This window comes from Mercenaria mercenaria, chromosome 12 (genome assembly GCF_021730395.1).
Source record: "Mercenaria mercenaria strain notata chromosome 12, MADL_Memer_1, whole genome shotgun sequence".
NCBI classification, from domain to species: domain Eukaryota; kingdom Metazoa; phylum Mollusca; class Bivalvia; order Venerida; family Veneridae; genus Mercenaria; species Mercenaria mercenaria.
In genome coordinates, this window is record NC_069372.1 from 50,722,982 (window position 1) to 50,745,296 (window position 22,315).

A 22,315-nucleotide genomic window follows, 5' to 3' on the forward strand; every position below is an offset into this window, starting at 1 on the left:
TCAAGTAACCCCTGGGGCGGGGCCAATTTTACCCCGGGGGTCATGATTTGAATAAAGTTTGTAGAAGTCGACTAGGCAATATTACATATCGAATATCTAAGATCTAGGCCTTCTGGTTTATTTTAAGCAAATTTATGAAGATTTCCCAATGTACAATAAAGTAAACCCTGGGGCTGGGTCAATTTGACCCTGGGGGGTCAAGATTTGAACAAATTTTGTAGAGGTCCACTAGGCAATGCTACATGTCGAATATCTAAGCTCAAGGCCTTCTGGTTTATTTTTAGAAAATATTGAAGATTTTTCTATGTACAATCAAGTAACCCCATGGGGCGGAGCCAATTTGAACCCGGGGTCATGATTTGAAGAAATTTTGTAGAGGTCTACTAGGCAATGCTACATGTCAAATATCTAAGACCTAGGCCTTCTGGTTTATTTTTAGAAATTTTTGAAGATTTTCCTATGTAAAATCAAGTGACCCCTGGGGCTGGGTCAATTTTGACCCTGGGGTCATGATTTGAATAAATGTTGTAGAGATCCACTAGGCAATGCTACATGTGAAATATCTAAGCTCTAGGCCTTCTGGTTTATTTTAAGAAAATTTTTGAAGATTTTCATATGTAAAATCAAGCGACCCCTAGGGCCGGTCAATTTTGACCCCGGGGGTCATGATTTGAACAACTTTAGTAGAGGTCCACTAGGCAATGCTACATGTCAAATATCTAAGCTCTAGGGCTTCTGCTTTTTGAGAAGAAGATTTTTTAAGGTTTTCCTATGTAAAATCAAGCGACCCCTGGGGCGGGGTCAATTTTGACCCCGGGGGTCTGATTTGAACAAATTTTGTAGAGGTCCACTAGGCAATGCTACACGTGAAATACCTAAGACCTAGGCCTTCTGCTTTATTTTTAGAAAATTTTTGAAGATTTTCCTATGTAAAATCAAGTGACCCCTGGGGCGGGGTCAATTTTGACCCCGGGGTCATGATTTGAACAACTTTAGTAGAGGTCCATTAGGCAATGCTACATGTCAAATATCTAAGGTCTAGGGCTTCTGGTTTTTGAGAAGAAGATTTTTTAATATTTTTCTATGTAAAATCAAGTGACCCCTGGGGCGGGGTCAATTTTGACCCCGGGGTCATGATTTGAACAAATTTGGTAGAGGTCCACTAGGCAATGCTTCACACCAAATATCTAAGCTCTAGGGCTTCTGGTTTTTGAGAAGAAGATTTTTAAAGTTTTTCCTTTCGGTTGCCATGGCAACCAGAGTTCTGCATGGAATCCAATTCTTTGAACAATTTTTAGAGAAGACCATCCAAGGAACATCCCTGTGAAGTTTCATCAAAATTGGCCTGTTGGTTTAGGAGGAGATGTTGTTTAAAGGAAAGTGTGGACGGACGACGGACGGACGGACGCCGGACGGTGAGCGATCACAATAGCTCACCCTGAGCACTTTGTGCTCTGGTGAGCTAAAAAAAACATGCTAATTAAACAAGTACTGCATCGTGATTTCCGAGACTGAGAAACGCTTATGGAATTATTGGTTTGTGCACTCTTACTTGTTGACAATCAAACACAGTGCCAAAGACGTAACCGCAGCTCTAATTGACTGAATACAATCACCTCTAGCGTAACAGATAATTTTATTAGCTTTAACACTTCTCGCGAAAATCTCACAAGTACCTGCAGTAGGTGGAGCTTAAATTATGCTATCAGCGTGTGTGTAATGTGTATTCAGCACTCGGTATTACATCTTACAAATTGTCAACAGTCCGAGTTGCAGTAATTGGCGAGTGCGGATCCTAAAAATAGAGCATAACAGTTAAGATTTCGTTTTGGCAAGGAGTGTCATGTCCGATGCTTTTGGACTCTGACAATGCTGATCTGGACTGGAGTATTTAGAGTTAAAATTTTTCAAAAACATGGCAAACATGTACTGTATGTCTTTTTTATTACTTCAAACATGCATAGAGATGTCTGTAAAACAAAATGTTATATGGTGCAAAAATTATGTATTTTAAGGTGTTAAAGTTCGGGCTAGTGAAATTGATGTCGGGCTTGGAAAATTTTTAATCTGGTAGCCCAAACGGGCTATTGGATTCAAATCTGAATTTCGTACACTGCTCAAGTGATGACAATAACTCATCATTTTTTTTTTCAAAAAATCAGATGAGCTAAAAATAACATGATGGTTCAATGATTATGAGTACAGGCTGTACTTATTATTAAAAACAATGGAAATAAGCGGTCACACATTAAACCGGAATCCACCTAAAAACCGGAATACACGTTGAATAACCGGAATACACCTGTATTTTTTAATTTAAAGGTATTTTTGAAGTGTTTTTGATATAATTCAATCATATATATCATAAATAATTAACATACGAAAGGAAAATAAAATACGTTCACGCAAAATGATTTTATAACAGAATGAAATTCGGCGACCGTGCGGGAAATTATCATAACCGAAATACACCCGTATTTTATTAAAAAATGGTATTTCTGTAAGTTTTTTGATATAATTCAATCAAATATATCCTAAATAATTAATATACGAAAGGAAAATAAAATACGTTCACGCAAAATGATTTTATAAGAGAATGAAATTCGGCGACCGTGCGGGAAATTATCGTAACCGAAATACACCCGTATTTTATTAAAAAATGGTATTTCTGTAAGTTTTTTGATATAATTCAATCAAATATATCCTAAATAATTAATATACAAAAGGAAAATCAAATACGTTTACGCAAAACGATTTTATAAGAGACTGAAATGCGGCGATCGCGCGGAAAATTATCATAACCGAAATACACGCGTATTATATTAATAAAAGGTATTTTGTAGGGTTTAATGCAGAACTCATTCGTATATATAGGAGAGATCGCCGTGACGTCAAGCATTAACACCTGTTTATCTGGTGGTTGGCAAAACAAAATGTTTTCACATCGTTTATGTATGGGATCGGAATTTTTAATTTTTAATAACTTTTTCGCTCATTTATGGATTTTAAATTCAAAAAGTTTTGAAATGCTTATGATTTTCATATTTTCTCATTTAAATATCTTTTTAAAATGAATACCCATTTTAAATGACATATGATTTTAATAGCGGCGTAGCGATGCTCCAAACTTTTAGAAAAAACACTGTAAGTTAAGCATTCATAATAAATCAATTTTATTTCGAAATGATAATTAAAAGTAATCAATAAACTGCTTGTGTTATATCCTTTCCATTGATCAAAAACTTATTGATATCATTTGTGTTTTAAGAAAGTTTAAGCCGTTAGAAAAACATCACTGTTTACAAAAAAACATGGACGCTCGGCTTCTGCCCACCCGATATTTGTCTTATCAGTTCTAAAAATAGAAAATACAAGGGATTTGTATACAAACACGATCTCTCCTATTATGAATAAAACTATAATTGTTCTTGTTGCTAAAATATTCAGAAATATGGATCTATGTACTTTATGTAATAAAACTTGTGAAACTAATAGAATCAAATGTGACTATTGTCAAAGGTGGACACACCACACTTGTTGTGGTATGTCCAAGGAGGATGCCAAATCTTGGTCTCCTGCCTCTTTGAAATTTGTGTGCAAATCATGTGGATGACATTAACATTTTACCGATTAAGAATATACAGTCTTACAAATGATACGCATAGTGCTCGGAAGACTAAATGTTTTGACGTATTTATTACCAAAATGATACAAGTTGGATGTTTGAAATATAATTATGATAAAATATCGTGCGACTACGCACGCGAAATTGATTTTGTGGCAGCATTTTTTGTTTGTTAGAGTATTGGTATTGATCATGTGTCACAATCTGACTAAAGTACATCTCCTATTACGCTACGCATAGGATCTGAAAACGACCTATTCATTGCCTCGTTCTGACGGCCCTTTCACTAGCCAATCAGAGCCTAGCTTACAACATCTTGCAAATCTACCTCTAGCATTGACTTTTGATATTTAAAATTCTTATGTCGTAATGTATCAGATAGCCGGTTAGCTCAGTCGGTAGGCCACTTGCTTTGTAAACGAGGGGTCCCGGGTTCGAGTCCTGGAATAACTGCATATTTTTCTTACTCTGACAATCGAACAAGTCGCCTGATTGGATAACATAAAAATAGCAATAATGGAAATCCAAAATATACAGAAGACGAATGTGAATGGGTCGTTCTCAGATCTTCGTTTAGAAGATCAAGTACTTTAGTCAGATTGCATGTGTCATTACCAAATATCATTACCAAATATTATGCAATCAAAAATACAATCGCGGTGATAAGACATAATAATTGATAACAAGTGTTAACCGGCAATCCAATCAACATGTTCATGAATACCCGTCAAAACGGCGTATGATTGTAATTTTATTGTATTTTTGAGTTGATAGATTCAAGATTTTTGCTTCAATTATGTACATTTATCTTAACCAACGAATAAGTCATAAACTGTTAAAATTAGCTAACAAAATAATAACGACTGTAGTTCATCCACGAGTGCGCAAATTTCACGTGCGCTCAACAAATTTTCAACCTCGTATGATAACGTTTTGCGTGTTTTAATTTGCTTTTTTAAATTAATTATTCATTTTAGATATGACTGAATTCTGTCATAAACCCTAAAAATGCGATTTATAACAGAAATACTGGTGTATATTAGAGAATTTTAGGACATGGAAATTCATTCACGAATGCGCAAATTTGCAGTGCCCTCGCAGATTTTCAATCGTGTACAAGACGTAATGCGCAAAATTATTTTAATTTCCTCTTGAAAATAAATTATTTATGATATATATGTTTGAATTCAGTCATAAACCACTTCAAAAATACCATTTGTTGAAGAAATACGGGTGTATTTCGGTTAAGGTAATTTCCCGAGCGGTCGCCAGATTTCGATCTCGTATAAAATAGTTTTGCGTTAAAGTATTTTATTTTCCTTTTTTAATATTGTTATTTATATTACACAGGAATGATTTCTGCAAAAAATCTCTACGAAAATACCATTTATTAATAAAATACAGGTGTATTTCGGTTATGAAAATTTCCCGCGCGGTCGCCGATTTTCAGTCTCGTATAAAATCATTTTGCGTGAACGTATTTTATTTTCCTTTCGTATGTTAATTATTTATGATATATATGATTGATTTATATCAAAAACACTTCAAAAATACCTTTAAATTAAAAAATACAGGTGTATTCCGGTTATTCAACGTGTATTCCGGTTTTTAGGTGGATTCCGGTTTAATGTGTGACCCGAAATAAGGGTTGTGTGCATCACGGAAAATATCCATTCACTTCAAGATGGCTGCGATTGAGTTGCTGCGTTGAACGGTCGAATAATAATTCTCGATCTGTAAGTGTTAGTGATAGTATGGGGTCATTTTAGCCTGTATTTTCAAAAACTGCTATTTTTCTACCCAAAATGCGCATTTTATGCGAAAGAAAAATGTACATGTATGAGTTCATTTTGCCTTGTTTTTACTTAGAAAACATCGAGACATGGAACAGATATCGCTTTTACCTGCTCCCGGTCATAATTTTGATATTTTATGATTTCTTTTGTTAGGTTTTTACCTCAATCAAGGTAAAATACCCCGAACGAGCTAACTTACCTCGATCAGGTCTAAGAAAGTGGAGTATTTACAGATTATCTGTAAATTTACAGATAATCTATAAATTTACAGATTTTTCAATCTGTAAATTTACAGATTGTGTGTATGAAAACTGATGAAATTACATTTATCCTCAAAACCGCAGCTTGGAATTAATTGGTTTATTTATAGCATGCATAAATTAAGGTCATTTGTGAGTTTCAGCCATTTTTGTTGACTTTGAGTTTTAGGCATTTTAAGAAAAATCAAAGTAGCAACCACAGCTGATAAGGAAATCAATGGCTTATCAGCTGGAATTCTGGTGATTTCTAGGGGTTAGTGTACTTTTTTCCCCATAAAATCTTTTTTTGTCAAGCTACACAAATATAAAAAATACCTTTTAAAAGATGATAAAATTATCTTTCTAACAGTATAAAACATTCATAAATCTGATTTAAAGTCATACCAGATGCCCCAGTAATTAGTTAATCTGGCCACTGTTTATTAACAGTATGTGGTTTATTGCTTTATTACTCGCCGCGGGCAACATGTACTTCTTTCAAATACAAAAGCGGGTCGCGTGGTGCTCATTAATATTCATATGATATGTACCAGAAGACAGCCGATTGGACGACCTTCACGTAGGTGTCTCTTAAATTTGCATACGACCCCCCAAACCGGAGAAATAGTTCGGTAAAGTTGACGTGAAAAATACGCTAAAATATACCATATTTGTTACATTAACATTTATTTTTAATAAATATAAACCCTAACAATTAATTTGATACCAGAATCAAGTTTCGGAACCTACTACAAGTATGCCGCATTTTCATTTGAAATTCATACTCCCCGCTTCCAATTTTTTCACTCGGCGGTCTGCCATGTTGGAAAATTGATCAATTAGGTCAATGCGGTAAATCGATTGATTCGGCTCGAAAATCATGTAAAAAGACCCATTTCCACCGGTATTTATTTGGTAAGTATGTATATCTATAAAAAATATTGATATTTAGCCGAAACTACGAAGAAGAAATAAGATTTATTGAGAAAAAGTCAATGTCGGAACTACGCTGACGAACAGCTGACCGGAGTTTCAGTTTCGTTCTGCATTTCTTTCTTATTTAAGGAGAAGAGTCATGATTTGCCCCCAGAAATGAATGTTTAAAGAAGGTGTTTTTATTTTCAATCAAAGTCTGTTAATAATTATTATTACCTACGCAATTTTAATGCATAAATGGACGATTTTTCTTACGCGTTTCGTACTCAACCTGTTCGTACCTAATGTGTACGAAAAACGAAAATTTCAGTTCAGTAGTAATTATTCATAGATAGTACGTGTCTAATGACTATTATGTATTATTTTTGTGTAGAAAATCTTTTGAAATGTAAAATTTTGAAATTTTATGATCCAATCATAATATACTAATGCAGTTTACACTTTGTATTTCAGAATTACATCTGGAGTCATGACCGGTCTTGGGCCATTTTGCCAGTCCGCTGGAATATCTGAAACATCTTTAGAGAAAGGTGAAGCACCACCTTTAGGGTTAGTAACAAATGGATTAGTGTTGGAACTTGAAAAATTTGCTAACGAGAGGGACTGGACTCTTCAGAAATTACTGGAACTGTTGTCGCAAATTGACAAAAATTTTGCATCAGTGGTAAATCTGTCGGCATTGACAAGTAAACTCAGTACTGTTAAAGATCAGAAGAAAAAACTAACTTCAAAAAAGAAAGTGAAAGGTGTGAAAAATGTGAAAGAGCTGCTAGCAAAGCAATTTTGTGCACCAGTCCAAAGAACCAACAAAGAAATATGTGGTATTCCAGAACAAACTGAGCAAGAAAATGAAACTGAAATATGTCAGGAAGAAATTCAGCCGACCCTTGTTGTAAAAACTGTCCAAAGTCCCCTTTCAAAACTTTCAAAAGAAGTTCAGACAGAAAATGAGACTGATGTTAAAGAAGTTAATCTGCTGACATACAAAATTAGAGTACAAGAGCGTAAACTTGTCCAACTTTCAAATAAAGTGTCAGAAAAGAAATCTGAATTAGAAAATGTTACCAGTGCTAAGGGACACTATTCTGTGAAAAACGTGAATAAACGTGATGAAACGGCAAGGAAGAATTTACACGCACTAAGAGACGCACAGAGAAAGACAATTAAACAAGATAAGATTATCAAAAAACAAGAGCATTATAAATTAGATTTCATCAACTTTCAACAAGAATATGCGGATCTGAAAGAAAAAGTAGAAACTTTGACTGAAAAATGCGAGGCAGAGAAGAAAAAGAAAGTTGCACTTCAAAAAACAAACAGTTATTTACGAGGTGAAGTGAACCAGTTACGCACACAGGCTCTGGATAGTTGCGAGTGCAGCAGTATATTTGAGGAAGAAATCGAACAGAATAAAAAGATCAAACTTCAGCTTGCTGAAAAAGAAGGCACTATTATTGAACTTGAGGAGGAAATTAATGAATTACAAAATTTGAAAATTCAGACCAAAAATGAACACGGTTACTTAGAAAATATTCGTTTATGCATTATGCAGTTGGCAGGTCTTGAAGTTGCAGTGGAAAAAATGACGTCAATTATTCAGGTTGTTTCAAAGCACATATTTGGAAAAGAATTTACAAAGCAGGAATTACCAAACGCTACAACATCACAAACCATAGTCGATGAGGGACATTATTTAGCGAAGGCTTACATAGCTGATAAACTGGAACAGACTACAAACTGGGGACTTGGTCGTGATGGAACAACAAGAAGAAAAGAAAAAATTGTTGATACAGCAATAACACTTGCCTCCGGTGACAACATCAGTTTGGGATTCACTCGTGTAGCGCGAGAAACAGCCGACACCATTCAAAAGGTCACAGAACAACATCTAAATGAATTGTGCGCAACTAAGCAAAACCCAGATTATCTAGTCGAGACTATTCAAAAACTTGCATTTACTATGAGTGATAGGGCGTCCAATGAAAAACGTGCAGATCAGTTACTGGATGAATGGCGAGATACAATGTTGAGAGATTACGGGGGAAATGAAAATGATGTTCACCACTTCCATTGCATGGCACACGTTCTGCTGGGGTTTCATAGTTATATAACACCAGATATAAAAGATTTTGAACAAACTCTGCAAGAGGAAAGTGGTCCAATTGGAAGAGATTCATTGTCCTACTTCAATTCATGGAGCAAGAAGGAGAGCGTTGTGAATCGTGTTGTCCGCACAACATCTGACACATTCGGGCCAGCAGGTGACCATCTTGGTGTCCGTGACCGATGGGATGCATTTTGTTGTGAAAATGGCATAAAGTCCCACATTGGAAATTACCGTGATAACAGATTTAATGCTTTATTCCAGACCTCTGCTGAAGTGTTCTTACATAGAAAAGACTTCATACAAGTACTTGCAACTGTGTCCAAACCAAACCTGAAACTGAAAGCAGTCAAATCTGACCTAGAATCAAAGGAGGTCTGTGCACTTCTCCAGTGTTTAGGACTGTTCTACCTAAAACTGACTGGCCCTTACTGGAATCTAGTGACTTGTGGAAAAGTGTCTTACTTTGAATTATGGACCCATATAGAAGAAATTGACCAATTCTTGTCCACTTGTGAAAAATCACCAGAGCACCTCCTGTTGAAAGATACACACTGGTCTTCATCTGACCCACTGGACATTAGTCGCGTACCATTCTATGACCAGCTGGCAGAACAAGTTTTTATTCTAGATGATGAAACACGAGACATACTTTTCAACGTCATACCAGTGGTTGCTCGCGCAATGTTGAAATGTGTTCACAAACAGCTACACGATTTCTTCCCTGGTGGGAAATTCCATGACATATCCCCAAACATAACAAAAGAATCAGACTTTGCCCCAGTAACAAATCTGTCCTGTGAACACCATTTTGGAGACCTGGACTCTAGCCAGAGAAGACGGCCACATGCTTCTTATCACCACCATTCCACTGTTCAACTGCTAAAAAGAAATGGTGCGAACATAATGAGGTGGATTTGTGATATGGACAGTTCGCAAAAAACAGACCTTCTGACATCAGCGCGTAAAGGGGGGAAGATGTTAAGAAAGAAACATCGTGAACATGAAAAAAATGTGCTCACTGAAATACATGGAAATATGACTCAAGAAAGCAAAGGAAAGAAACGCAAAGCCAACACAGATGGTAGAAATGATAACAAAAAGCAAAAAAATGATTTTGAGGTAGTTGAACAGTTGTGTGTCAATGAGTATGTTGCTATAGCCTATCAGGACAATTGGTATCCTGGTGTAGTAGAAAAAGTTGTTGATGACACTACAATAGTTGTAAAGTTCATGGCACCTTGCAGAAAAAATGGGTACTATCAATGGCCATCCAGGGATGACCGACAAGTTGTGAATAAACAGTTTGTGTTGTGCACAAAATTCATTCCAGACTGTATCAGTTCAGGCCGCCAGTGGTATGTCAAGGAGCATAATGATATTACTAATGTGTACAGCAAATTTCATACCATGTTTTTTTAATTTACTAGTCTGTGATATCATGTTTTATTGTAAGATTACATGTTGGTATTCATACTACACCATTTATTCTTTATGTGTACCAGTTTCAAGATTATTGTTAATGTTACTGTACAAGTCTTGAATGTCTTGATTTTATTTCATATCGAAATGTCATCATTGTTTCATATTGAAATGTCACACGTTATCATGTTTATTTCATATTGAAATATTTTTCTTTTAATATTAAAATAATACATTTAATTTCTTCATTAAAATGATAGATTTAATTGAAATATGCTTTGTTTTACATTCCTAGTCCTATACATGATGTCTTGTATGTCTGGTGAAAAAACAGTGAGAATATGGTAACATATTTGGACTTGGAGTCAAGATAAAACAAGAAAATAAGAAAAAAATCCTAACCATGTCTTATTTAAAGTAAAATATCAAGGCAACTATACACCCTATGCCAAAACAGACACCAGAAATGTATTCTACAGGAAAAATACCATAAGTGTGCCAAATTTCAGCTAATTATCTTTTGAAAATGAGTGAAAGACTAAATATTAATGTAAATTTTAGAGTTTTAACGGTCCGCGACTGCGAATCGGTTCCTTATTATTTATATAGAGGAAAAATTCCCGAAAAAATGACAATTTCAGAAATTTCAAATCTTCATAACTTTTTTATTTTTAAAGATATTTCAAAAATTTAAAAAGTTCTTTGTTTGTTTATTTAAGCAGAATATGAATATGTTATTATATCACTGGTTAAACTACACTGAAAAATCAGCTGTGGTTGCTAATCAAAGTCAACAGAAATGACTGAAAGTTACAATTGACCTTTATTTATACATACCATAAGTAAATCAATTAATTTCAAGCTGCGATTTTGTGTCTAAATATAATTTTAGCAGTTTTCAAACACTTGATCTGTAAATTTACAGATTGAAAAATCTGTAAATTTATAGATTATCTGTAAATTTACAGATAATCTGTAAATACTCCACTTTCCTAGACCTGTCGATCGGGAGATGTGCCCAGCCTATTCAAACATCCATATCATACCAAAAAATTCAAACTCTGCACAGAAAAAACTTTAAGAGAAAACAACATTTCAGCAGAAAAGATCATACATTTTCAATTGTGGTTGGCTACCTAAAATAAAAATCTGAATACTGTTCAAGCGTCTGGCATCCTTGGCAAAAAACCCTCACTAGCAAAGTCGAAAATGTCCAAAGGTCAGCTGCTAGGTACGTCATGTATGACTACAGTTACACCAGTAGTGTTACACAAATGCTGAAAACCTTAGAATGGAATACACTCCAATATAGAAGGTTACACAATTCATTAGTAATGTTTTATAAAATAAGGACCCAGACAGTTGCAGTCGACCAATCTCATCTTATTCCAACTAGAAACCTAAATTACTTAATCCCCATGTCTCACACTCAGTACTTTTCTAACTCCTACTTCCCTAGGACCATCCGACTCTGGAACTCCCTACCAACTCATGTTAAATCTAGCCCCAGTCTCAGTATCTTTAGAGACAGGCTGGCGGTGGTCAGTATGTAATTCTGTTGCCTCTGTCCCATTTTAACTGTAGCATACTGTCTTTTTTAGCTTTTATTCTTTTAACATTGTAACATATCAGTTCTTTAACAACTGTTTCTCTGACAGCGCCGCCCAGTGATAGTCGGAAATCGACGGTTGGGTGAAAGATGTAGATGTAGATGTAGATGTGAAAGAAGGAAGACACACAGATATTACCGTTCAACTAATTTCCAAACATCGAATTAACTGTTAAAAATACCTACAAATATCAAACGTTGTTTCTATAATTGAACTGTTCCGATATACACTGGATGTATCAAAATGCAAATGTAAGCGATGTATCTAGATTTTAAAACGTATATGTATTGACCATCAATGGCGCAATTTTTTGTTTTCAGAGATCCAGTGGAAGCCGGTTTGAACCAAACTGGCGGGAATTTTCCATTAATGTGCCAACATCAAAAGTTACTGATATTAAGTCCAAACTTACTCAAAAGATTCAAAATGTTAAATACGAATTACAATTATCCTGAAATTTGAAGTTTTTCGCTCTTTCCGAAACTACGATCTTACCTTTGTTAAATGGCCGGAACCGGAAAGACAGTTTCACGCGTGCGCAGTGACAGCGGAAACGGGAATAGTGTATATATTAAAATCGTATTGATTTTTCCCGTTTTAACATAACTCATGGCGGTTCAGTAGACTTTTGGAATAAAAAATTGGTGTAAAATTAATGAGGATAGCCAGCCGAAAGTGCTGAAAGAAAAGCAGGATGACAAAAGACCGCCTGCCGGCCCTGAAAGCGGTAGGTGTTTCCATTCCACTAAAAACGGTGTAGACATACAAAAGTCCGTTGCAAATGTCAAAATAAGACTGTTTTATAATGTAAATGTTTACAATTTCATAAGGCACAATCCTATTAGTTGCTATCAGTCCTTATCAAATTAAGTTGTACTGAGTGTTTATTTTGCTTATGTCTGTGTAACTTGTCTCTAAAAAGCCGTTGACAGTGAAGCTTCGACTTCTTAGGTACATTATTTATAATATGAATTTAACTGCTGCTTATTCCATTGGAAAACCTGCTCACAGCCGGCATACATTCACGAAATTTACAAAACATTACAAAATTTATCTAGACTTTTTCAGGGGTGTCATAGACTCAGTAGCACCAGATATAGAGTAGTGTTCATGCTTGGTTCAGTAGATGGCATCTAATGATCTAATGCTAGCACAGTCTGTCCAGCAGTAAGTGCAGCCATGCTGTGAAATGCAGATAAAAGTGGATATCCACAGTGACCACTATGGTTATTTTGAAAGTAAATTGTTTCTTAAAGAACCAAATTTCGAATGCAAGCTTGGACTGTTAAAATGTGCATGCATCTGGCAGGTATTATGTACCACAAAATAGCCACACAGAATAATATTAATGTAAAATTTAAGATATTTTGTTAACACGTTAAAGATTATTTTGATCTTACATGTTATTTTATAACTAAGGTCCAACATAAAACTGATGTTGTAGAGTCTCAGCTGTCAAGCGTAAGATTGATTGTCAGTTAGTGCAGCCGTGCTGTGAAATGCAGATAAAAGTGGATATCCACAGTGACCACTATGGTTATTTTGAAAGTAAATTGTTTCTTAAAGAACCAAATTTCGAATGCAAGCTTGGACCGTTAAAATGTACATGCATCTGGCAGGTATTATGTACCACAAAATAGCCACACAGAATAATATTAATGTAAAATTTAAGATATTTTGTTAACACGTTAAAGATTATTTTGATCTTACATGTTATTTTATAACTAAGGTCCAACATAAAACTGATGTTGTAGAATCTCAGCTGTCAAGCGTAAGATTGATTGTCTTATGCACAGTCTGAAAATTGACTGATGGTAAAGTCATATTCGGAGAGTTTCATGGTTCCTGGTAAGCGATTACCCCATGTATATATGTATATTTGACATCCCTTACTATTCAGTATTCCTGACTTCCTTGAATTGCGGAAGCTCTATCATAAAAGCATCTTAATAAACATGTCAGTGAGTGACATATAAGTCTGATAGTGTATTCAGGCACTTTCACATGCCACTTTATCTTTGATGCTAACGTGATGCCAGCACTTTCAGGTTTTTTTTTTCGGCCGTTATTCGGCTATATTCCCAATGCCAAAATGTATATATTTTTCCCAAAATGAGTGCAAAAATTCCCAATCTGAATTCTGAAAAAAATTTCAATGAAATTGCACAAATATTGACCAAATTATGGACAATTTTGTAATGGAAGTATGTTAAAGATGTTGTACAATGTAAAACAAGTGTATGAGTGTATGTAAAGTTATGTACATGAGGATTTCAAAAAAACAAGAGCACCGCCTTGCGGGTGCTGACGCTCATCTGATTTTTTTTGTGTAATAGAAATATTGTCCTACCCATGATTTTCTAAGTCTAAAAAGGGCCATCATTCTCACAAAAAGCAGGATAGAGTTATGTTTCTTGATGTACAGTGTCCACTTATGATGGTGAAAAACTGTTGCAAGTTTTAAAGCAATAGCTTTGATAGTTTATGAGAAAAGTTGACTTAAACATAATACTCAACCAAGAAAATGATTTTCTAAGTCCAAAAGGGGAAATAATTATTGCAAAAAGCAGGATGGAGTTATGTTCTTGCTGTACAGGGTCAGCTTATGATGGTGAACAAGTGTTGCAAGTTTCAAAGCAATAGCTTTGATAGTTTAAGAGAAAAAGTTGACCTAAACATAAAACTTAACCAAGAAATCTGATATTTTCTAAGTCCAAAAGGGGCCATAAATCTTGCAAAAAGCAGGACGGAGTTATGTTTCTTGCTATACAGGGTCAACTTATGATGGTGAACAAGTGTTGCAAGTTTTAAAGCAATAGCTTTGATAGTTTAGGATAAAAGCTGACCTAAACATAAAACTTAACCAAGAAAACTGATTTTCTAAGTCCAAAAGGGGCAATAAATCTTGCAAAAAGCAAGATGGAGTTATGTTTCTTGATGTACAGGGTCTGCTTATGATGGTGAACAAGTATTCCAAGTTTCAAAACAATAGCTTTGATAGTTTAGGGGAAAAGTTGACCTAAACATAAAACTTAACCAAGAAATCTGATATTTTCTAAGTACAAAAGGGGCCATTAATCTTGCAAAAAGCAAGATGGAATTATGTTTCTTGCTATACAGGGTCAGCTTATGATGGTGAACAAGTATTCCAAGTTTCAAAGCAATAGCTTTGATAGTTTAGGAGAAAAGCTGACCTAAACATAAAACTTAACCAGGCAACGCCGACACAGACGCCGACGCCGACGCCGACAACCGCTCAAGTGATGACAATAACTCATCATTTTTTTTCAAAAAATCAGATGAGCTAAAAAATCATGCAAGGTATTTGAAGACGAGTTTCAACTGTTAGACTCATTGTTAAAGAAATAAAGATGATGTTTTCTCGGAATCAAAAACGACAGTGCTAGGTATTAAATGAAGAAACACACATTTAATAATTGGCCGCCATTTAAAATGGTAATTTCTGGGGGAAATCTTTTTCAAGCTTTTTTGACAGACCATGATAGATTAACAGGATGTTAGTGATTTAATATTTATAAGAATTTTGAAATCATGGCCGTAGATTGATTTTGGCTAGTTCAAATGAAGAACTGCCATAAGAAAGCAGAAGTCATTGGTAAAAATTAACTTTGGTCACAGAAAATAAGTTAGAGTAATTGTTTTTGTTGTAAATAATTCAAGCTTTGATTATAATGTTTTTTTCAACTGTCACATAATTTTGTGACCCAGATTTTGGTCAATTATAAACAGACCTGCATATGTAAGTATACTTTTTAGTTAGATTAAAAGCGTCAAAATGTAAATATATTTTATTATGTCTGATCTTGCCACAGAAGCTCTTACTTGAAATATATTTTTGAAAATAAATATGCACATGCATTATGCACCCATAAAAATGTTATACCAAACAAGTGGATATAACAGGACCTAGTGTACTGCATATATAGGGCTAATTTTCTATATTGATTTCCTTCTGAACTCTGATTTTATAAAGCCCTTTCTGTTAAAATACAATTCTTAGTATGGCAGATGCTTAAAATGTACGCCATTGAAGACAATGATTTATTTCAGGTCTTAAAATGTTCTTATGTTCAGTAGCCGTTAATTTCCCAATTTTCAGAATATACTCGGTGTAATTCCAAATGTTACAGTCAAACTCTCCCTGTGTCAGTTTGAACATTTGAAAGGCAGTATGCACAATTAAGTTAAAATAGGGGAAAAATCTTGTGAAATGCAACTGTTACAGTTTAATGATAAAAAACCCTGCTTTATTCCAAATTCCCAATTTGACAAAATTCATGCTTATATCATCGCAATACTTGAGGTCAGGGCCTCATCCTAATTTAAAGATTTGCCTTTATCATCCAGATTTCTACTTAAAACTCTTAACCTGCATAGGTTACATGCTTTTTATTTAAATCTTAATTCCATGTAAAAGTTAAAATAACATCAAGTACATAGGCCTTGAAGCACTTACTTGGCTGGTTTTTCAACTCTAGCACTAAGAACGGCTCAAACCAGTATTGGTTAAGCCATCGCTCAACCTTGTTTTCTAATGGATTTTTACTAATACTCGTCGGGTATATTTGCGATGTATTAGTTAAGCCTTGGTCACACACTATGTAGGTACAGTCATCGGACCGTTTCGCTTATTTTTTTCATATATAAAATGTTTTACTTTGGTGATTTACTACTTTCGAAAAAGAAATTCCCATAGAAATCATAGAAAAATACAAAGACACATTAAAACACAGAAGCACTAGCGCCCGTATAATGAATGAGAAAAAAAAATTTGCTGGGAAAAAAGGTGAATTTATTTCAAGGTAAGACTATAAGCATTCCTATGTTTGCTCATTGCCTTATTGTTTTCATTATTCCTAAATGTTCCACCTTTCAGTTTCATGTACATGTAATTAGGAATGCATTTGTAAATTTGAATTTATAGTATAGGTACCCAAACAATGCCAAATTGCACTTGCAAACGCATGAATTTCAAACTCCACTTGTCATTGAAAGGAGACGTATATACACAGACGTGCGTATCCATATATATATATGTTCAACTACATATTTGTACGTTACATGTACTTATTATTAAAAACATGCACTTACATATTTATGCTTGCACGTATATTTTGAAACGTGTACAAACGTAGCGGAATTTAGTAAAGTAAAAACTGAAGAGTTGAATCTGTTACATTTTTAGCTCGACTTTTCGAATAAAAAATGAGCTTTTGCACTCGCCCCAGCGTCGGAGTCGCTGTTGGTTTAAGTCTTTTTTTTTATAAAGCAAAACATCTGTAATACTAGCTTTACTGAGACGAAATCTATCAAAAAGTCCAAATCGTCGTACATAACGAAAAGGGTTTGCTCAGTCCCATATCATTCCCTCCCTCCTCAACATTTCTGCTTTAACTTCATACTGGAAATTTAAATCCATGTCTAAATATTCCACCTCCATCTTTTCTTAAACCACCTATGCCCCAGGTTTAAAATAACAATAGAAAGATAAGCCATTGCTGACACCGCTCAAAGTAGAAAAATCCAATCGAAGGTTTAACTTTTGTCGAGTCCCGTTATTCACGTGATGACTTAATCGTTGTAAATATATCCGACACGGCTTAAGTCAGTACTTAATAGTTGAAAAACTGGCCAACTCTGTACTAGTATATTTTAGATAGTATTGAATTTTAACAGTTACTTTTTGCAGCCATTTCAATTTTATCTTAAAAAGATATATCAATTGAATTCATGGTAAAACTGCAGTGACAAATAGGGTTTTAGTTGAAGTTAGCAAACACCTACATTGTAGATGTTAGATTTTATTACATGTTTTTCTGTTAAATATTGAAATATATCTGGTAGTTTCACTGTGAAATAAGCTTCATTGTTACAGAACTACAGAACTGATAAAATTTGGTTGAAATAATAAAAAAGGTATTATTAAACACGATCCAGTTCATTTTCCTATTAAACAAAGAAGGCTAAAAACAGTGAATTATTATACAACAATTCATTTTTTCTGACGTCACAATTATGTCATAGCGTCAAACGGCATAGCGGCGCGTTTGAAAAGAAACCAATTGAAAACGGATAAATATTTAATGAATGTCGTCAAGAATGTACTGTAAAATCCTTTGTAACATGTTAGAATCGAAATAATATATTTCATTTAGTGATTTGCTCTTAAATAAAATCACTGTTTTGTTCAGATCCGTATTATTATATCACTCGGGGCTGTGCCCTCGTGATGATTCCTTTGCATCTGAACTCCAAAAAATAATAGGTAAGGTTAGATTTCTCGGAAGCATGGAGCACTAAAAACAATGATTTATTCAGCGACAAAACACTAAATGAGATATTATATTATTTCTTAAATAAATAGAATATTTGTCTTATATGTAAGATCCAGTATTTTTCAGAGTTTACATTTTCACTAAAATATTATATTTTTACATTTAAATCTACTTACCCACACATTTTAGGTAAAAATAATTTCTCTAAAATCCATAAAAAGTGAGTACTCTGAAAGTGGTACAAACTTATTGAAGTAAGATTTTTGCAAGAAATTATTAAAAATAACCAAAACTATTGTGCAGAAGGTAGTAAGCTGTTGCAGCGCTTTTGTAATAATGCAGAAAATAAATTTACATTCTTGCATTTTTACAATAACTTTTATTTTCACCCACTAAATCATTTTTCAGTGTCATATAATTATAGTAATTCTATGCCAAACTTAGTGAAAATAAATATGTTGAAAAATTTCACCCAAACTAGTATGGGTGCATAGCTTTAATACAAGTTATGTTGTTTGGCAATGAATCTCTTGGAAAAAAATACAGATATGTAATTCTCATTTTAGTTAAATAATCTAATTAAGATTTGAACTTGCATAAAGTTTTATTATCAGTAATGCTGTAAAAACCTACCTTTATGAAGAAAATAGAAATTCCTGATGTATACACACAAGAGTCTAAATGTTGAAAATGAATGTCAGAATGAAAAGTTTGCCAGTATATTATAACACCTGGAAATTTAATGAATATATGTCCCAGTGCAATGCCATGTACACAGTATCACATGATAATTAGCATGTATCTATTGATATATAAATGTTTTTGTTGCTTATAATGTAACTGACAGAGTAAAATAAGTTAAAATGCCAGTAAACGTGTCAATTCTAACTATTTAAATGTCTGTGATATGGAAGATAATCAGTGTGATAATTTATAGTGATAATTGAGACATTCCCTGTGATTTTATCAAGTGTTTGTTATGCTGATTGTTCCTTTTCATTGAGAAAAGGGACACATAATTTCCTGTGATTTTTATCAAGACATTTTATCAAGGAACAAAGGTTTTCCTGTGATCTAGTTGGATGTTGAATATGCAGCCTAAGGCTGTATTTCCTGTTAGTAAAAGAAAGTGGCAATTTAATTAAGTGATGGTTTGAACTGATTGTTCCATGATTGGGAAGGAATTATGTATTAATTGGACCAATTTCCTTCAATTTGGGAATGACGGTGACAAAATATTCAATTTTGATCAAGTGTTAATACTGATTTTCCATTTTAATGAAGGAAAGAAGCTAATAGGGGCAGTAAGAATTTAATCACTGTTGATAAAGGGAGACAGTTTTGATAAGCTAATTGTCACCAATTGTTTGGAAGGAAGGAGGGATGAAGGACTTTCATGTGATCAATTTAGATATATGGTATCATAGCAACTCTGTTGGTAAATATGCTGTAAGTGTCCTAACCATTGAAACACGCAAAGAGATACATTAATAGCCATACGTTTTTAGACCTTAGTACTCACAGTAGCAACAAAAAGGCCATTTTCCCTTGAATAGGCTTTTGTTTGCCCAAAATTATCTGAAAATATCACTTTTAAATAAAAAAAAACAACGTTTCATCAAGATAAGTTTGATATACACATGTACGTGAAGATTTTGTTATGTAAAAAGATGGAAGCCATAATAATGTTAAATATAATTAATTGACACTCAATATCTTCCAGTATAATAATAATGAAAAATGTCATACGGACTTGTGATCATACCAAATTATACAATTGTTACAAAAAATGGTTAAATGATACTTGTATCATGAATGTTTAATCAACGTTATTGGAATATAACAATGGATAAAATCAAATTATTGGGTTTCATCTATTCTTTATATAGAAGAATCCTTATTGTAGGCATTTGACTGTTTTGACCCCATATCATGGTTCTGCCATTCCAGACAGTGTTTTATGTGGGGCCAATTTGGGGTAGAAGTAGGCCCCAATCCCAGTGGCAAATAGTATGTTCTTTTCCCGATTTCAAAGATTAAAAAAAAAGTCTAGACTGTATTAATAAAATTCCTTTAACATTAATTTTGAAACTCGAGACAGGATACTAAATGCATTTATGACCAATTTTTTTCTTAGATGTAAAATTTTGATAAGAAATTTCACTTTTTTAACAGTTCTGTCCCAGCCCGAATCCCAGATCTGAGTGAGAAAAAAAAAACACTGTCAGACTATTGAGAATACTGTTGTGGAGAACTTTTCAGTCCTTTCAGAGATTGAGAGAATAGGTAAAGTATTGCTAGGTGCTTAGTTCTGGAAGTCTGAAATAGATGATACAAATTGTAGAACTAAAACACTTGCTGAAAAATGCTGTTCAGTCTGCAAAACAAACATGTCCAAAGCAATGCTTTCATATATGTTTCCCCGCATTTTCTTCTAACTTGCCAGAATTACTCAGTTAGTAGATTGAACAGATTTGTTGATTTATTTTTAGACCCAGAGTGATGATGATGATACGGAGGAGGTTCAGGTTGGGGTTGACTCCGGCGGCTTCATGGACGAGTTCTTCGCACAGGTAATTAATTTTATATCAGCTCATGTAATTAAGAATATAGGAAATTAAAAGAAGATGTTGGTGGCTCACGATAAAGGGGATGTCTATAGTTTTGAATGCAGTTGCTAGCCTGTGCTTGAAATATTGTTTGGAGCTACTTGGATCCTTCTTTACTGTTATTACCCTTACTTTTTGTCACACATATTGCGCCGGGTCTAACACAAGTTGAAAGGGACATTGATTTAGCTTGACTTTACAAATGTTGGGCTACAGTTAATTCTTTCAAGGTGACCAGTTTCATTTCACTGGTGGTCATTAATAGTCAGTTGTGATATTTTGTGATCTATTTGGATTGTATTAATGTTTTAATAATGCAGTGATAAAGGTATTAATCACTCTGGTGATAGCTCTAGTTTCCTCAGATATGCCCTATTTCACTATCCACATCAAAACAGTCAATTGTGCTGTCTCCTCTCACAAGCCTGGTTCAGTGGTCTTGGAGTCCATTTATAATAATAACAGTTATAAGACTATATACAACGAAGAAGGAGGGAAAAGTGAAAACAAACTATACAAAGCATTGAATGCATATGTGTACACTATTGAAAACAAAAGTTGTGAGAACTATGACCATGATCAGTTGGCAATACTGGATCATAACCTTGACTATTGATGCACACTATCGGGACATTAACAATCAGAATCAGTAGTTTATTCGATCTATCGTTCTCTGTGATAGCCGTTTGTTTTGCACTGGCCTGTATCTATAATGTACTTTTGATAATCTGCTATATTAGAAACCTGTGGTATTGCAAGTAGTAATGACATTTTGTGTTCAGTTTTTCCCCATTAATTTCTGTTGTTGTTTTTTTAAGGCTAAAGTCTATTCATCATTGACTAGAAAAATGAGAAATAGGGCCAATCATCCTGCCTATAGAAACCTGTTTGTTCTTTAACCTACATCCTTTTAATGGATGATCTGGTTCTTGCAGAGTTTTGCTGGTATTAGGAATATTATTTCTGAATGTGATACTTGTACAGTTTAACTTCATTAACTCGAACTCGTCGGGACCGACAAAATTTGTTTGAGATATTATAATTGTATTACCACCTATTCATTTAATTGACAAAGCTGTTGAAAAGTCTAGCGTTGCCACCCTCTGACAGTTCTTGTTTAAGCTACTCTTTGGCTTATGTTGAAAATCGGTTCCCATTTCCTGGGAAATGCTGCAAATCTGTTTTGGAAAATAACCAGTCTGTTAGGAAGCTGTGGAGAGAGGGAGAGTTTAGTGTGACAATTTGATTATAACTGGTCAGCTGCCACCATAGTATTTATACTGGTGGTAAGTTTGTAATTTAGCTATTTAGCTAAGTATGGTAGAAATGTTTGTGTTGGCAATCTTTGGGCATAACAGAGATGTCCCTGGGAAAAAAAGACTGGAACAAAATTGAGTCTTAATGTGCAATAATTTTATTATATCTTCAGTATGATTTTTTCTTCGTCCGGGTTGTAACTTATCCATGGATCAAGGGATTCTTAAATAACTTGGCACATGATATGTTTGCCTCAGTGATATGGTGTGTTATGTGCATGAACCAGATTAGTAGCTTAAAGGTCAAGGTCATACTTTGAGGTCAAAGTGCTGTTTTGCATGGATTGAGAGATTCTTAAATACTTTTGCACAAATATTTGCCTAGATAAGCTGATGTGTCATGCAAAACAACCATATTGGTA

The 22,315-nt window shown here is 34.3% G+C and overlaps 3 protein-coding genes across 5 annotated transcripts in view; 2 read left to right on the plus strand and 1 right to left on the minus strand.

Annotated features, from left to right (window-relative positions):
* Positions 1-12,303, minus strand: part of LOC123534829 (GTP-binding nuclear protein Ran) — a 28,447-nt gene extending 16,144 nt beyond the window's left edge. The window contains exon 1 of one of the 2 annotated variants that reach the window (XM_053520035.1): positions 12,228-12,303. The gene's annotated coding sequence lies outside the window, so the exon portion shown is untranslated. Of the gene's footprint in view, positions 1-11,917; positions 12,068-12,227 lie in introns of those variants that run through there. The other variant, XM_045317263.2, reaches the window with a different exon arrangement.
* Positions 5,907-10,574, plus strand: LOC123534827 (uncharacterized). Its single transcript, XM_045317260.2, has 2 exons — positions 5,907-6,575; positions 7,050-10,574. Exon 2 carries the CDS (start codon positions 7,066-7,068, stop codon positions 10,120-10,122), a length of 3,057 nt encoding a protein of 1,018 aa, XP_045173195.2. The 5' UTR covers positions 5,907-6,575; positions 7,050-7,065; the 3' UTR covers positions 10,123-10,574.
* Positions 12,269-22,315, plus strand: part of LOC123534828 (syntaxin-like) — a 101,793-nt gene continuing 91,746 nt past the window's right edge. Inside the window, exons 1-2 of one of the 2 annotated variants that reach the window (XM_045317262.2) lie at positions 12,269-12,459; positions 20,521-20,601. In XM_045317262.2, coding sequence (XP_045173197.1) covers positions 12,427-12,459; positions 20,521-20,601 — 114 coding nt within the window. In that variant the 5' untranslated portion in view covers positions 12,269-12,426. The remainder of the gene's footprint in view (positions 12,460-20,520; positions 20,602-22,315) is intronic. The other variant, XM_045317261.2, reaches the window with a different exon arrangement.